The 18,356-nt window shown below is 42.4% G+C and overlaps 1 protein-coding gene across 1 annotated transcript; it reads right to left on the bottom strand.

The window, feature by feature from the left end:
* Positions 1-1,785: 1,785 nt before the first annotated feature.
* Positions 1,786-18,077, bottom strand: kcnj10a (potassium inwardly rectifying channel subfamily J member 10a). The gene is made up of 6 exons (XM_079580400.1): positions 17,643-18,077; positions 8,002-8,407; positions 7,651-7,862; positions 7,018-7,149; positions 5,716-5,893; positions 1,786-2,522 (listed from the first exon to the last, which is right to left on the bottom strand). Exons 2-6 carry the CDS (start codon positions 8,387-8,389, stop codon positions 2,110-2,112), a joined length of 1,323 nt encoding a protein of 440 aa, XP_079436526.1. The 5' UTR covers positions 8,390-8,407; positions 17,643-18,077; the 3' UTR covers positions 1,786-2,109.
* Positions 18,078-18,356: the final 279 nt, after the last annotated feature.

Here is an 18,356-nt window from a genome sequence, read left to right as displayed (position 1 = left end):
ACTAAAGCAATGACATCACAGCGCCAGAGCGGTGTCTGTTATCCATGATCTACTGACCTTATAATGACTTTTACTCATGGATCTATGATGGTTTGACTCCGCCCTTCTTTGCTCCACTGCAGTCCACAAGCCACAGGTGACAAGTAGAAAAACCAATGGCCGCTGGCTGCTCTGCTTTATGCCCACGACACTGGAGGCCGCCATTGCTCTGCCATTGTTGCAGTACCTCCATATCGCCACTAGGCCCCCATTGAAAAGCATTGGAGTTTAGACACCTTAAAACAACTTTAACGCCTGGTTTCTGTTTTTTCAACACTAGAATAGGCAAGATATTTCTCCTGAGATAACGCTGGGTTAGTCACAATTCAAGAAACCAGGCTGGTTTTCATAAAAATAATTTTAGAAATCTCGTACTTGATAAGGGTCGAACTGTTTGCATTGGAGCAGCGCAAGCTACACGTCACGCAAGGGCCGAGTCTACAGTGAAGATCCCGCCCTCATGCCCTTTTTAGGAACATGCTTCGTCAGAGCTGGGGAGGGGGAGTCTGTAATTCTGCCATGACTTCCCCCACGACCGTAGTCTTTACGATAAACGGGGAGGAGTGAGCAGAAGCTGTCCATTTATATATACAGTCTATGAGAAAAACACGGCCGAGTCAATCTGTGTTTTTGGACTGACAGTAAAAGTCCGGTGACAGGTTTTTCTGCTTTAGTCCCGTTACATCTGAAGAATAAACTCTCCTCCTTGTCTTTCATTTTCTCATTCCACAAAAGTTTCCTGCGCATGCGCCCTCTACATCTTGTTCTATTATCTGCGTTAGCGTCACAGCGCCTCACACAGGCCTTGCACCGTTTTCACAGACCTTTCAGAAAATATAAGCGTTTTGTCTTCGTGGGGATATAGCGACGCAGCAGGCCAAATATGCGTAGTGAAGAAGAAAACAACATACTGAATAGGTGTACGGTATGCTAATGTAACACATGGATGGCTAGCGACATGAAGCTAAACAACAAACTGAATAGGTGTCTGGTCCTTTTTACGCTTTCTCGCTCACTCCAAACGTTCTTTCTGCTGCTCGATTAGCCTGCAGTGCCCTCTAGTGGCATGTGAAATTATATATTTGAATTCAAAAAAGAGAAAAAAAAACATCACATATTAGTCTCTCCGGAGTATAAGACGCACCCTCAGCCAAACTATGAAAAAAAATGTATAGTCCGGAAAATACGGTACAGTAAAGTCCCTTTTGTACATTCTGGCCATTCCAGATTATTTTTTACTTCTTGTCTAGTTAAAATATTTCTTAGACCTTCTGTAAAAAATCTATTTAAATAATAATCAGACTTGCATATAACTCAATTTTAAAGACACTTTTATACCTCTTAAACCCCGCCTTAACTGAGTGCAAAATAATCCAAAAGATTACAGCCAATAGGCCAGTGTAACCTCACAATGCCTCATTTGAAAGCTAAGACCTACAAAACTCATCTAAATGGATCTTTTTCCTCACGTTGCAGTCACATATTTGACACATTTTTATCGCTGATTGCAATTTTTTTTTGTTGCTCTTTTGTGGCTTTTTTCCAATACATTTCTACACATTTTTGTCACTTTTTTTTAATTTCATCCTCATTTTCGTCTCATTTTTGTTGATATTTTTATTTCAAGAAGCTTTTAGACTTGAGTAAAGCCAAACTGGAGAAAATGTGCTCGGTTCAGGTGGAGATTAAGAGGTTAACTTTTTAAAAACAAACGCTTAATTTTGATTTAAAACATTCTTGCTCGACCTTTTCATTTTGATGTCCTATTTCCTTCTTTTCTTTATCAGTCATGCCATATGAGTTAAAATGAAGATTAGTCTGTCTTTTAGCTGAGTGTAACAGTAATCCAGTCCTGTGTTTACATGTACAAGGTAAAGAGTCGCCGCCCTTGCTCCTGATGTTGTCTATGTTATTTACACTGTGTGGTTACAGTCGGCAGAGAGGCGCAGTGTCTTTGATGTGAAGGGTTTCCTGCCATATTGCGGTACCTCTGCATCGCTTTGCAAGTTTGAGTTTAGCAGCTGTCAACAGTTTCAGTTTTGCTGTGTGAACCACTTCCCTTTGTTTTTCTCACACGTTGCTGATTCGGACGCTGAGCGGGCTGCTGTCCCGGACACGCCCTTTGTCTCGCCCCTTCTCTCGCCCCTTCTCTTCCCCGCGATACTTTTCCTCGAGCCGCATCTTCTCCGGATCCGCTCCTCCGCCCTGGCTGCCCCTGGTTTGAGTGGTGGGACTGGGCGGTAGGGCTTGTTTTAAAAGTGGAGCGGATTTCGTTTTGGCCACTTTGTCGAAGAAGGCGAAATCGGCCACGTATTTCCCGGAGGGGGACAGGGAGACCACGGGCGGGAACTCGTAGCCCCACAGGATCTCGTCTGGGAGGTAGGACGTCCGGACTTGGCAGGTAGCAGAGGTGGGTTCGATGGTGGCGCTCAGAATCACCAGCAGCTCAAAGTCAGCCAGCTCTGGGTCTGTCCAACCACCTCCTGGAAGACACAAGAAATGCATTTTAATAATTTTAAACTTGTAGTTACTTCCCAAGACCTGATTATGGATGTGTTTCAGACCATGGATCTACAAGGAGCATTGGTGGATTGCAACTTCATTTGAAAACATTTGCATTCTCAGTTTTATTCACATCACAAATTTCACAATGTACTTAAATGATGAAGATCTCTACTGGCACCTCATGATACCACTTCAGGCAACATTTTTCTGGAGCTGTTTTGGCTGCCAAAACCCCAGTAAGAACTCTCAATGCCCTCTTCTGTGGTGATTTCCACAATCCAATGACTTTTATATGTTTGATAACCCTCAGACCATTTTTTGGTGGCCCCTTGTTGAATTGGCAAACACTGCCAGCGATGGTTAGCCTGGGAATACCAATGCTGCTTTGTGCGCTCTAATCATTTCGAACTGCTCAGCATCTTTGCATGGATTTAGGGACCAATCACAGAACGGGGAGGGACGGCAAGACGATGGCGTGCTATGGCTACGGCTATGGACAATCGTAAAACACACCTTCCAAGTCCAATTAACGGTGTGGAGCACCGTTAAAATGTCTCTGAAATGTACCCAGTTGAATGTTTCAATGCATTGACCACTGGTTTGTGGCCTTAAACTTCAATATGTGACCTGAAAAAACATTTGGACACCCCTGACTAAAGTGAACTACTCTGTGTTACCTGTATGCAACTATCCGGTAAGGTAAAACGATGTAACAAAGAACCAAACATTTAATTGTAAGAACAGTAGATCTCGTACAGTTGTGTTTGCTAATTATTTAGCACATTTGTTGTAAAATATCATAAAATATGCTTTTGATAATTGAGAACTGAGGACTTAAAAATAATCAAATCAAAGTTTGGACATTCCAACACAACCCTTCCCATCCCCAGCCTCTAAAGAAAAATCAAGCCTCGATTAAAATCAACACAGAAGCAGGACCGTTTGATAAGAGTCACTACAAACTTGCCCTTAACAATGTGTAACATGTGTAGCCTGTCCCTGGTCACATCCTTCACATACAGAGGACACATACGAGACATGTTCAGTCAAACAACTCCACACCTGCATCAACAGTCTCCATCATCCAGACCGTCATCTGTGCAAACAGCCCTGAGCCTGACGCCGACCCGCACCTCAGCCTCACAAAACACTGTTTCGCAACCAGCCAACACGGCATTCATACTACAGGGCTACACCATTCAGAAACATTAGGGCACCAAATCTTCTATTGTCTTACCAAAAACGTGTGTAACCTTCTACTTTCAGGGCAACGCACATTTGTATCTCTCTTTGGATATTGGTGTAAAAAATGTTCATCAGAAGAGTATTACTAGAGTTGCCATGGTCGAACAAGATACACAGGAGACACCTTCAAGTATCTCTTTGGGAATGAGGTCACTATTAACCGCTTACTGAAGCAAAACCATATGGGATTAGTCTTCAGGCGTGCACACAAAGGCAATTTGCAGCGTTTCCGTTCTTTTGTTCTCTCATCTGAGCAAATACAACGAAAAAAAGCAAACACTGTGATTCGTCAAGGGATTTGGAAGGAACTCTTTACTGTACATGACTTCACCCTTTTCAGAACCAACCACTAAAGCGTGAATGGTCTGTTGGTTCGGTCCATCAAATGTACTGTAGGGCTCTTCTGCCGTCTCTGCTCAGTGGCTGCAGACTATACATTCATGGGTCTTCTCCACAGTGTCCCACGGAGAGGACTCACAGTGACAGGATGAAACAGATCCACGCCGCCGCATGTCACTGCGTTGGATTCATGTAAAGAGCTCGGATGTGGAAGAGGATGGACAAAGGAGAAGCGGTTTGTCGTGCTGTGCTCATGGACAGTAACATGTTAAGAGTGTCTTTTGTGTGGTACAGTGAAGCTCCTCGTAATAGGACCACACAAGTGCTGGCAATATAGTATAATATGATGTGGAGCTGTTAGGGCAGCACCATATAGCACTAAATTATTATTTGAGCAGGTGACACAATATCTATAATCGCAAAAAATGACACTCTACTGAAAGTTCATTGAGGTTTTCCATCTGACTGAGATTTACCAAATGCCTGACAACTCAAAAATGTAAAAAAGTTCAGTTTCAGTCATGATTCTTAGTCATGGCGACGTGTAAACAAGCACACTCCCTCTCTTTTGGTACAGGAAACAAAAAAGGGCCAAACAAGCCGGAATCCAGGGCAAGACTCACAGCTAACCCGCACATGACTTCTATTTTGTTCTGGCTAATGGACGCTCACTGGAGAATAAAACAGATTAACTGCTGTGGGCAGAGGGAGCTGTAGGAGGAAGTGGAAGGAGGAGGTGGAGCTGACCAGTGCAGGACACCACGCTCTGAAACAGGGACAAACCCAGGAGGCGGTGCACTGTTTCAGAGGATCAGAGAAGTACTGAAGGCAGCAAGTTTCCTCCGGATGCTACGGTTTCCTCAACCTCCAAAAACGGTTGTACAGTGACAAATAAAGCACTTCCTTCCTTCCTAGCTTTTACCCTCATTTTGTTTTTTTTAAACATTTGTTTTGACACACAAAAAGAAATCAAACTGTATTGAAATGGTTTGGTAGAATAATGCAGCCAAAATGTTATTGCAACATGATCAAGACAGTAATATAATATTCATTCTCATCGTGCAGCCCTACTAACAAAGGGGCAAAAAGATCTAAGCCAGGATTGATATCGGACTGAACCACACCCAAACCAGGACAAAGGGTTGGGCAGGAGCTTTGTGCCAACCACAGCATCACAACATCGATTTCTCACACACTTCTTTCCCATTTCACACTGTTTGCAAGCTTGTCAAATAAAAGCCTAAACTTTTTTTACAATGTCTTCCTGAATAAAGGCTGAGTTTTGCTATTTAAAGGCCATTTCTTTCTTTCGTTTTCCTGGTAGCCCTGCTCAGTTGTAAGTGGATCTGTCCTGTGCCCTGGTCCTGGGACTGAGCCGCATTGTGTTCTAATGAGGGCTGTCTCTGCCCTCTGTCCGTCACATTCCTCCCTCTGCCCCAGTGCCAGCTCCAGTTCAACAGCTACAACCAGCACATGACCGCGGAGGCCCACACCTACCTACGTTTACATACTCAAGGGCTCAAGTGCACCAAATGAGTTGAATTCAGGATAAGGGTTTTGACTTCCAGGGCAACAAGTGTGATATACCTTTCGCAGCCCATGCTCGTAGCGGGCTGCTCTCGTCGATCACATGGTAGAAGGTGAGGGGGATGATGAGGAAGGGGCTGTCGGTGGAGGTGTCCACACTGAAGGGCACGTTCCTCTGATCTAGTCTGACGGTCTCTCCCTCTTTGGTCAGGGACGTCCGGAGCAGCTTCCCCGTCACCTGGAGAAACACATGGAGTCAGTGGATGTAAGAAGCTGTGTGCGGCCGAACAAGAAGGATAGAGTCAGTAATAAAAGATTAATGTGGATATCTTATCTGGGCTGTTCAGCCGGTAGCCCAGAAGGAGGGGAGGAGAAATGACTAGGTACAACTAGCCCAAAAAAGCATACCGGTTTATGACATTGTACGTCTCAAAAACCTATCGGTAACCCATGGTATCGGCATTGTTGGCGCCACCGATTGCCTTTAATGAACTTGTCATGGGTATCTGTTAAAAGCCCAAGACATAAGTGCTCAGAACAACCTCAAAACTAAATGAGTGCTTTGGTCAGTACTACCATACACACGGACGTTATCAAACCTTTTCCTGCTATTGTTTAAAGGGGCAAGATGCAGGTTTGCCATTTCATACTCACTACTGCCATCTCAGGTCATACGTGTAACTGCACCTTCTATATTCAGACCCAAATTAACACCTTTTTGAGTGACAGTGCAGGATTTTAAAGGCAGTTGTGGGTCTGGGCTCATTCTCCAAATTAGGACATGGCTGGAACATGTAGGGGGAGGAAAATACATTATTTTAACATTTTTAAACTCTGTATAGTCCCTCTTTCTATGTTTCAAGATGTGGCTGTATTTTGTCCAATATACAGTTCTTTGTGGTTGTAGCAATCCCTGTTGCCAAAACTGACAATAAAGAGTGAAAAAGCTCCCATAGTTGAGTACGTCCTCATTCTAATTTGTTTACAATGGCCATACTGTACATTAAAGGTGCGCTGTGCAACTTTTTATGTGAAAAAAGTTGATATTTGTGCACCCAGCGGCTGAATGAGTGATCAGCGTGGCGGATTTACTTTCGATCACGGCTCCAGGATCAATTGTTTTGTAGGTTTTCTGGTGAAAGGGTCCATCAGCAGTGAAAACCTTTAAACATTTGATCCTGGAGCGTCCTAGAGACCACTGTGATCAAAAGTAAAGGTGCCATGCTGACCACTCATACAGCCGCGGGGTCCCTACAAGCACAAATATCTACTTTTTATTTTCACATAAAGAGTTAAAAGTATGTCTATACAGTCATTCCCCTTTTTCTTTTATCAAGTCTTCCTGCTCCTGTTTCCTTTTACCTGGCACCCCAGCAGCAGACTTTTGCGCATGTTGGCCACTCGGATCATGAGGCAGGGCTGTCCCTCGTGACTGGAGACGACCGCGTGTTGACTGAACTTCACGGTCTCTCCGCGCTTCTTTGGACGAGCAACCTAAGGTGAAAGAACAAGATTATGCAACGTCACCACTACTAGACTCATTCTCGAAGTCTGGATTGTAAAATCCATTTAAACTGTTCGCACAGTTCGTGACTCGTAAAACTATGATAGCCCTTCATATAAAGGCGTTTATTGCAGTAATCGCATAAACAGAAGTGTCATGTAAGTGAGAAGAGTGCAGTAAAGATAAGAATTGTTAGAAAACAGAGACGGGATGCAGGTACTATGTGCCAATCACTTAATAAAACAACAATAAAATAAGTGGCCCAGGGTTATGCTACACATTGATATACACACAGATAGATAGATAGATAGATAGATAGATAGATAGATAGATAGATAGATAGATAGATAGATAGATAGATAGATAGATAGATAGATAGATAGATAGATAGATAGATAGATAGATAGATAGATAGATAGATAGATAGATAGATAGATAGATAGATAGATAGATAGATAGATAGATAGATCACTGTCTTCCTTATTCCTGACCTTGGCGAGGAAGGTGCCGGTGATGAAGATCTCCATGATGGTGGTGAGGACCAGCTGAAAAATGAGCAGGACGATGGCGGCGGGACACTCCTCTGTGATGCACCTGAAGCCGTACCCGATGGTGGTCTGGGACTCCAGGGAGAACAGGAACGCCCCGGTCAGAGTCTTCACCTCCATCACACAGGGAGTGTGGTTAGACGGAGGGTCGAACTCTGGAGCGGGATAAAGAATTGAAGTTATGAGGCAGTAATTCTCAACCTGTAACCCCAATTGGAAAAAGCAAGGCAATCATATTTCATTGATGAATTACCATTACAGATCGGATGTTTGCATATACAGGGATTTTTTTACCCAGTAGGTCTCCGTGCACCAGAGCGATCAGGTACCAGAGGATCCCGAACAAGAACCACGTCCCAGCAAAGGTGGCTGCGAAAAGGAAGAACTTGTAGCGCCACTGCATGTCCAAAAACGTGGTCCAGAGGTCGCGGAGGTACAGCGCCCCCCGGCCGCTCACGTGCTCGATGCACACGTTACTGCGGCCGTCTTTGGACAGGACCCTGCGCCGCCTCCTCAGTGCGTTCGCTCCGGCTGCTCCGTTGGTCCCGTTGGTGCCAGTGTTGGCCCCCCCTGTCCCGCCGGGGGATCCCAGCAGAGGTTTGGTGATGTCCGTTTGGGTCTGGGAGTGGCACACCTTTTGGGGGGAGGAGCCCTCGGAGGACGGGGGCGTGGCCGTGGTCATGGCTGAAGCAGGGGTGGTCTGGAGGAGGAAAGGACAGATAAGAAACAAAACCATGAAAGGAATCAGACTTTTATCTTTCATTTATGAGGTAACATCAGTAACATTAAGCCTAAGCAATAAAGTTAAAGAAGGGGTGCTCAAAGTGGATCAAATTTAGCCACTGGTTTGACTCCTCGAGAGATGGTGATTGGACTTGGAAGGAGGATCTACTTTGATTCATTGTGCACTCAATAGACACATCATTCATCAACATGTACTCGCAACACTTAACCTCTTACCCTAAGCACATTTTCTCCAGTTCGGTTTAACCCGAATCTAAAAGCTTCTCAACTGGTGTTTACAGCTTATAGGCCAAAGTAACACCTCATTTGAAAGCTAAGACCTACATAGCTGATTGTAACTTTTTGTTCACTGCGTTTTTGTCTCTCGCATTTTCAACACTTTTTTGTTACTCTCTTGTCGCTTTTTTTTTTCTTGATTGCAAGGGTTGACTTGAGACCAGCATTTGCTCAATGACAATAAACGGATTGTGATGCTTTTCTGTTGCTTTTTTATCACTCTTAAGTCATGTTTTAGTCTCTTTTTGTGTCGTGTTTTTGGTGTTTATATTTTCAGATTTTCAGCACATTTTCAGCACATTTTTGTCACTTTTTTGGGGCTTTTTGTTGCTTTTTCATCACTCTTTAATCGTGTTTTTGTCGCTTTTTCTGTTTTTTTGTTTAGTTTTTAATCCTCGTTTTCGTCACTATTTTGACACTTTTTGTCCGAGAAGCTTTTAGATTTGGGTGAAGCCAAATTGGAGAAAATGGGCTCGGTTCATGTGGGGGTTAAGAGGTTAAACAGTATGTGAGCAGTCAACTAAAGGACATTTAATAGATCCATATTTTTACATGCAAAACGGTATTACAGTCAGTCCTTAACCCACTGATCAGTTTCCTTTTTGGCCCTCCAATTAAAAAGGTTTGGGCGCCTCTGGGTTAAAACAGCTCAGCTTAGTTACATTTCTGACAATGGAGCACCAGCAGTTTCCCGCAAATGAAATAACAGTAGTTATTTGTATACGCAATACAGTTCTGAATGTACAAAATATTTCGACTGTGAGACAGAGTGTGACATTTGTAAAAAAAGGGGGATCCTCAGAGAAGTGACCAAAGCGGCACATATTTCAAATGCTCTTTATTCTGCCTGTCCTGGTCGCTCCACTGAACCCTTTCTACACAGGCAGCTGGCCCCGTCAAAATAAAAGCCTCCTTTCAGCATCAGGGCACAGCTGCTCTTTCACATTAAGAGCGCGATAGTTCAGGTTTGTTCATGTGCCAAAGTCGCGAGACAGCACAAGAATGAAGATGAGGAGATGCTACTGGCCGTTACTTAACAGCGGGCGTAAAATCCGACGCTTTGGCCAAATTGGTGAAGCCGATTGCAGCACTTTCACCACCATCCTCCACAAGATACTGTTACATTAAATTACACTCAGCCTATGTCTGTGAGGTGTTGTCATGTTGCAGTGTTTTTATATCTAAACTGAACAGGCTTTTAACACATGAGCATTTTCCATATTTTTCCTGTCTATTTTTGCTTTGTTTGTTTTATATATTGTTGTGTTTATTCTGGTTTTCTTTATTGAAAACCAGTATCTAGTGCACTGTGCACTCTAAACCTGTACAGCACTTTGGGGCAGTAATCACTGTTATGTAAATGTGCTTTATAAAGAAACCTGACCTTGAACTAGATGTAATATTATTGATTAGGGGACTCTGACCTTCTTTTCCCTTGTGAGCTACTTGTTTAAAGATAACTTTGGGATTTTGGTACACCCATTGCAGTTAGTTCAAGATGATATTTCAAGACAAAGAAAGAAAAATAACTTATATCCCCCTCAATACTTTTGCTACGTTAACCTAAATTATGCTCTATTTTTTTTTCATTGTCACTCATTTGGTGCGAAAGAGAAACTAATTTCAGAAAGTAACCAAATTTGACTCATGGAGCTAATGTAGAAATGTAGAAAGCCTTTGGGGAGCAATTGCAAAGGGCTGGTGGAGGGCTATTGGTAGTTACTACCGTATTTTCCAGACTCTAAGTCGCCCTGGAATATAAGTCGCACCAGCCAAAAAATGCATAATTAAAAAGGAAAAACATATATAAGTCGCACCGGCCGTGGCAACTACCTGGGCATGGAGGCGTAACTGCACCATTGACAAACCTCTCCCGGCATCACGTTGTTCAAGCACCCATTTTCGAACTCGTTCCTCTCGCTGTGGCCACCTAACACCTCCAAACTTTCTTTTTTAAATCATCAGTGGTTCAGGAGTAGCAGATACTGGTACACAAGCCTCTAGCGCCCTCGAGCATCTGTCAGTGTGATAATTGCAAATATGTGAAATCATATATTTTTAAATATAAGTCGGACCTAAAGGATAAGTCGCACCCCCAGTCCGGAAAATATGGTAACTGGAGATCCCGAATATCGATGGAAATCTGGGTTATTTACAATTTCACTTGACGAGATTCTTCAAAGCGATATGGTACTGTGGTTGTGCAGCATGTCTCTGTGATTATAACTGCCCCCGTTCATGTTCACTCATACGTTTCATTGGTGTCAACTGAGTGCTTGTTTTGTTTCCATAGATGTTGTTGTCCACAATAGCTGCCTCTCGTATACATGGACCACTGCATGTTTGAATGAGGAGTCTGCACCCTCTCGCCCCTGTGCCACGGACACTAATTGTCACTGCGTTGGGCATTATCTGTACAGCCGATAATAGCTGTCTCTACATCTATCTCCTCAATGGCCCCTTTGTCCCAGACGGCCGATGCCTTTCCGGGCGCAAATACAACAAATCCACACCAAAAAAAGCAAAAACATTAGCGGAAGAATCTGATAGGCGCAGTCTTCCCCTGTCTGTCCCTTCTGACCCCTCTCTCTCTGTGTCCACAACCAAACGGATAATAGACATCTGTGTTTGTGATAGCTCTGAATACTGAGTTGCGGAGGAGCGAGAGGGGAAGAGGGCGGGGTCAAAGTTGATGCACGCGATTGGCTAAATCTGTGTCCGGCTGAACTTTGAACTCAACAAACCTCCCGCCTACACATACAGTAAACATATAGACCTTTTCAGATTGTCCGCCAATGTGCCGTTTGTTCTGGCAGTTTTACATTTTTGAGATGTTTCGAATGCATTAGAAGATTATTCTCGCATTTATGTATAGACAATGAATGGGGTGACTAGAACAGGTATTGTTTCAACATGTCAAATCTACGCAACATGTGTGTACTGTATAATCTGGTTGATCTAAGACCTACTAGTGCAGTAATTGAAGTGATAGTTTGACCTTTAAAGCACTTAACATTGAGAGCGAATTCATGGAGACACAAGTAACAAGGGGTCAAGTGTTTTGCCCAAGGACACTACAATGCGGAAGAGCTTCAGCCTCACAACAACCAGAACCACAGTGGCACTTCCACTTAAAGTGCATACGACACAGAACACAGTAGACATAATCATATTAAAGATTTAGCTGAAAATGTAACCTAGCTTTCCCTGATTTCACAATTTTGTGATTTTGTACTTCCTTATTGAAAATGGGCACAAGAAGTGACATCACTGTTATTGGAATAAAATTTGTTTTGTCCTTTAGTATATGGTAAAAACAGACATTTATCCAAAAAACACTGGTTTTAAAGCCTTTTAAACAGTCATAAAATGTCAGGCTAGCAGGCATTGTTTACAGTGAAGTGTCAGTTTTCTGAAAGTTGTGAAACCTGGTTTAAACTCTTTAAATGTTGATGTTGTAAATGCATTAGAAAAGTTTGAGATGGGTTTGGACCAGAAAATAGCAATTTGAAATTTGAGTGACCCTGTTTCTTTGTACAATCAAGTATAGCTCCTTTAAGCATATAACTATCACTGTGCACTAATACTGTACATAAGTGTGTGTGTCCCACTTCTACCCTTGGAATATAAAGCGTAATTTCAATCTAATAAAACGATGACAATTACTTTTCATCAAACCATTTGAAATATTGTTATACACCCACGAAAGTCAGGTAACATGCTGCCGTATTGCTCCTAACTCTATAGTCAGTGGTGCAACAAGTTTCCCGATGGCTTGTTTCTCTGCATTTGAAGCCTTAAACTAAAGAGCCCTAGTCCTATGAAGTTGTCTGAGTAACTTTGAGATGGCTGTGTATTTCATTGAGAGGTCAGCCTAATAGCGTCACTCCATATATTGCATGGAGGACCACAAATTGGAGGTAGGTCCATGAGGGGTTTGCCCTGTTACCCACACCTGTATTTAGGCTCGGAACCACAACATTTTTTTAATATTTAGTTTAATCGCAAGGAATTATTGGACTTGCAGGTAAAGTATCATCTCTGTCGATGTGTGCCAACTCAACAAGTAGCATGTGGGCCATCAAAAATAGGTCTGAGGGACACATGTGGACACTTTGGACACCCCTGATCACCCTGGTGTTCCAAAAATGGGGGTCAGTAGTTTTCTAGACAACACTATATTTTTAGATTCATAACAATGAGTTAAGCCAAATATCAAAACATTTTATCAAAACAAACCAGATTTTGAAGGTTGTCCACCTGAATTTATTATAAATACTAGTTATTTATTTTACATTGGGAGGTCCCAGGTTGTTGGTCTGCTGCTTTGTTTACAACAAAATGGAGTTTGTGTCGACTTTGCCCCCCAGTTTTTTACGTCAATGATGCAATACTTGTATGAGTAAAAATGTTTGGACAGCCACAGCCAAGTTTAGGTGTATCTCTTCCCCTCTGTCCACTGTCCCTTTTGCACAAGAATCCTTTGTCCACAGTGAGATGAAAGAGACAAAAGCCACCATTGAATAATACCAACCGGGCGAGTGAGAGTGAGAGAGGGGCGGAGGGGGGGCCAATGCTCTGAGAGTTTGTTTGACGTGAAGGGCCACTAATGGGGGAAATCACACACTGAAAAAACAAAACATGAAATAAATATTAGCTATGATGACTTGAATTGGGAAATGTACTGTTTTGTGCAGGTTAAGTGTAGATTTATTTGGTTAATAAGTCCCCGTATTACTATTTTCACAAGTTTCAAACAGTTATAGCCAGTATATTGTTTGTCATTTCAAGCCGGTAAAGCTGTAAAGATAATCTGTGTAATGGATCATTCCTGGATGACGAAGCCTTCACAAACACATTTTAAGTGAGATTTCTGTTTTTCGTTTTACTTTACATACTGTAGTGGGAACCAAAGAGTATATCTTGAAAAATACAACACCAAACAGTGATCTACACCTGTTCAAGTACTGCCAAATACTACAGACCCCTCCTTTTAGATCTATGTGGTGTATACTACAGTATTAGTATTAGTAGAGTATCATCCTTGAGTTTCAGAGTTTCCATTGACTCGGAAAACAATTTTCTTAGTAAGAAATCCATGTAAAGTAGAAACCAGCAACACTTCAAGTCAACCCTAAACATGCATAATAGACTAATCCTTCACAGTCCTCACCAAGATATAAAAAAGATATAAAAAAAAGTTTGAGAGATGGATCAAAATGCGGACGACAAATTTGTGAATGGGGACAGTAAAGTCTCCAAATCAAGATCTTAAATAAACACAACCAACTAAATATAAACAAAAAACAAGACCTTGCAGTCCGAGAGGAGGCTGTTTTTGCAGTGCACACAGTGTAATTGAATTGGAGGGGGGAAGATTGAGCACATTTGGGCATCAGGTGACAAAGCAAGGAGCGGAGGGGAAGGATTTCTGCGCGGTGAAGGTGGAAGTTACTGTATAGCGACGACAAAGGCCCATCATTAGTATTCCAGCAGGAGACAGTAATCCCCGCGCAGTGAAAGGAGCCCATAGAGGAGAGCGTGAATGGGCCGACCACTGTCCGCTGCACCACTGCAGCCGCTGGCCCGGGCTCCAAACACTGTCCAAACATCAACACGGAGCCAAGCAGACATCTGCTCAGACAAACAGAGAGGAGCAGACACCACTGAGCGAGGCGCGCCGCCACACAGGACGACACACATTCTGACAAGGCCATCTTTCACATACATAACTTCTAATATTATTCTTACAATACTCAAGCCTCAATTTTCAAACTACTTACCGATGTGTAAGGTAGTCGCAATAACAAAATTTGAAGTTTGATGTATTGAGGCAGGAAAATATGGCGATAAACAATATTATTGAAGACCGTCTTATCAGAAACTAACTCTGAAGCAAGGGTAGGCAAGTTTGCTTCAAGGAGGGCCGATTTTCATCATTGCCAAAACACCAAGGGCCGAACCTCACCATTGGAAAGAACCATTTCCTGCAAAGGCCAATGTTTTACATTATATACGACATAGTGGGATGTTCAACCAGGAAACTTAAGAAATACTGACAGAATTTCCCACATATCAGAGTACTTTAACAGGTATTTGAACTCTTACTTGTATAACAATATTTCTCAAAATCACCTTGTGGGCCACAGGTTCTGTGCTGGAGGGCCGGATTTGGCCCCCGCGCCTGAAGTTGCCTACCCCTGCTCTAACGCTTAAAAATGTGAGTAAAGCTTTGACTTAATCTTGCAATTTCCCACAATACATCGAAATACAATGAAACACAACCTACTTGGGGTAGAAAATAAAGTATTACATTAGAAAAATGGCAACAAATAATACATGCACAGACGATAAATATTGAGCCTAACAATGACTTGTTTATCTGCCATTTATTAAAGGGGCTAGATGCAAGTTAGTCATTTTATGCTCACTACTGCCACCTCAGGTTTTATGTGTAACTGCAGTTTCTATATATAGCTCGTGCATGACGGCACAAGGACCCGAATTAACACGTTTTTGAGTGACAGTGCAGGATTTTAGAGGCAGTTGTGGTGAACAGGTCTGGGCTCATTCAACACATTAAGACATGGCTGTAACATGTATGGGGAGGAAAATACTTAATTTTAACATTTTTAAACTCTATATAGTCCCTCTGAACAATAAGTTGATATAATCATGACAGTGCTACTTATATGGTGGTGTTTTACAATAGTAACCAGGTGAAAGCCAGCCTGATACGTGCAGTTCTCTCAGGTATAGTTGGTGAATTCTCAAATATGGAGAGAGTTCATCCCACTGTGTTCAGTTGTTCATAAAATGTTGCAAAAACAGATTTGAAATATGTGGTTATTTAGTCATAATGGGTTCTTTTATAGATTCTATTCATAAACAGCAGAATTTGCACTTTATAAAGTAGGTGTTCTTCAATCAGTCAAATACTGGACTGACCTGTAATGACCGGTCTGTATGTAGGTGATGTCACAGCAGCAGAAATACCCTCCAGAGTCTAATACATCTGTGTACAAACAACTTCTACTATCTCCTTGTCTGGCAGTTTCTGAGGGCCGTAACCTCCATTCAGCAACAGCCTTTGCCGCCCGGATGTGAGATTTAGTGAGAACAGTTTTAACTGAAGTCGACAGTGGCCAGTGGTGGTAAATCTGACTCTGCTGTGATGCTGAACTTAATGGCCAAATGTTTCCGAGCCAAGTTGTGCTGTTGACCGGGAGACCGGGTGGGGGGGGGGGGGAAACACCTGCTCTCCGCGCTCCCGGGGCTTTCATTCACAACTTTGGGCATTTTACTATCTCCACTTAACCATGTGCTGCTCCACTGGACTGAAGTAGAAGAGAAGTTATATTGACTAAAGGCAGTACTATGAAATATCCTGATGTACTTTGATACGCAGAGGTGATCAGCTGTGGCCCGAGCGTGGGACTCTTGTTTTAGAAGCTCCGCTGATTGTTCTCAGCTGTAAACACAACAGAAGCGCCGCACCTGCTACTACCGGACCAAAGGCACTGAGCTCCATCTCATTCATAACTTTTATACCGACCAGGAAGCTTTTACTGTCTAGTACTGTTCAATGGCAGTTTAGTAAACAAGTATTTTAAAGGGATTTTGAGTTAGTTGCTTAACACACAGAAGATCAATCAATAACACGACTGAAGGTATTACATGGATGTTAATGTGAAGAAAAGTAATGTGATTTTACTGGTTTAAATGTGATAAAAGACAAAGTACTGTTATAGCAGACCCAACTGTCCTGTACTCTTTTTTGTCGTGTTTTCATTGTTGTTGTTTTTTTTTGTGACATGTTTTTATCGTGTTTTTGTTGCTTTTCCGGCACTTTTTTGTCACTGCGTTTTCCTCCCTGTTTTTGACACTATTTTGACTCTTTTGTTCAAGAAGCTTTCAGATTTGGGTAAAGCCAAACTGCAGAAAATGTGCTCATGTTTTTATCACATTTTTGTTGCTCTTTCATCACTTTTCAGTTGTGTTTTTGTTGTTTTTTTATCGTGTTATTTCTGCTTTTCCGGCACTTTTTTGTCGCTCTTTGGTCACGTGTTCGTCCCTGTTTCTGACACTATTTCAACAATTTTTTACTATTTTTTAAGATTTTAGATTTGGGTAAAGCCAAACTGGAGAAAATGTGCTCATGTTTTTGTCACTTTTTTGTTGCTATTTTTTGCCTTTTTTTTTACTGCTTTTCCATCACTTTTTAGTAATGTTTTTGTTGCCTTTTTTATTATGTTATTGTTGCTTTTCCGCCACTTTTTTGTCGCTCTTTGGTCACAACTTTGTCACTTTGTTGTCGCGTTTTCCTCCCTGTTTTTGACACTATTTTGACTCTTTTTTTCAAGAAGCTTTTAGATTTGGGTAAAGCCAAATTGGAGAAAATATGCTCATGTTTTTGTCAGTTTTTTGTTGCTTTTTCATCACTATTTAGCAGTGTTTTTGTTGCTCTTTTATCATGCTATTGTTGCTTTTCCGGCACTTTTTTGTGGCTCTTTGGTCACGTTTTCATCCCTGTTTTTGACACTATTTTGATTCTTTTTTTCAAGAAGCTTTCGGATTTGGGTAAAGTGGACAAACTGGAGAAAATATGCTCGGTTCAGGTGGGGGTTAAGAGGTTAAAAGAGACGAGTTTGGACATTTTTAAAGCTGAAAGTAAAAACTATTGTTAAAAACTATTATTATTGAAAGTTATTAACTACTTGAACATAAAACAGTGATTTAATATGAAAGTATTCTAAGAGTCTTAATAAATACTGGTTAACACACGTTTGAGTAGCTTACTTTCAAAAAGAGTGCATACTTTAGACAATAAGGGTTGTGATCCATCGATGTAGAAAGTCAACATCAATAGGAATAATATGTAAAATGTGCAAATGTCCTGTAAAAATGTATCTTACCTTTATGAAGATGTCTCGAACCGCAGCCTCTCAAACTCGTCGATTGATGTCACTGTCCTGGGAGCCACATGTGTCACAAACAACTCTCAGAAACTGCAGTTCTCCAAAGCCAACTTCCTCATGCTAAGCCTCTCCTGCCGCTGTTGTCTGCATCTTTCTCCTTACCCTAGCATCGCAGTCTCCTCGCCATGGTCAATCAGAGCCTGACCCTTTCGCTAACTGGGGGTGACCGACTGGCACTGGCCGCGCTCTCCCTGCCTCACTGCTCCATTATGTAATCGCCGATATCAAATCTTCTGCTCTGCTTCTGCCCCCCGAAAGCCCTCGCCGCTTCTACTTATGAGGTCCACTCCTCCTCGGACCCCCCTCGTGCAAAGAAGGAAAAAAAAAGGAGAAGAAAAAAAAAAAGCGTTTCAAGCAAGTGCTGTTTCTACACATTTTAATTCATTAATTCCACTCTCCACCCCGGTTCTCCTCCCACCCGCCCTTCTCGGTCACTGTATGCTATAAATGGGCCCCTTTGTTGCCCGGTCCTCCTCTGCTGGTTTGGCCTTTGTCAGCTTTCTCGTGTCGACTTTTGATGGTTTATGAGATACAAGAGTGGAAGTTGTCTCGCAGCGACGGAGGTATTTACAAATCAAAGTGGACGGACGGGACAAGGCGCTGGTATTGTGCGCGCTTTGGCCCGTGAGAGAGAGGCCGGCCAAAGATAAG

The sequence above is a fragment of the Gobius niger genome (genome assembly GCF_951799975.1).
Source record: "Gobius niger genome assembly, chromosome: 21".
Classification (NCBI taxonomy): Eukaryota; Metazoa; Chordata; class Actinopteri; order Gobiiformes; family Gobiidae; genus Gobius; species Gobius niger.
The sequence above is the reverse complement of the archived record's forward strand: the minus strand, read 5'-3'. Positions and strand labels throughout refer to the sequence as shown.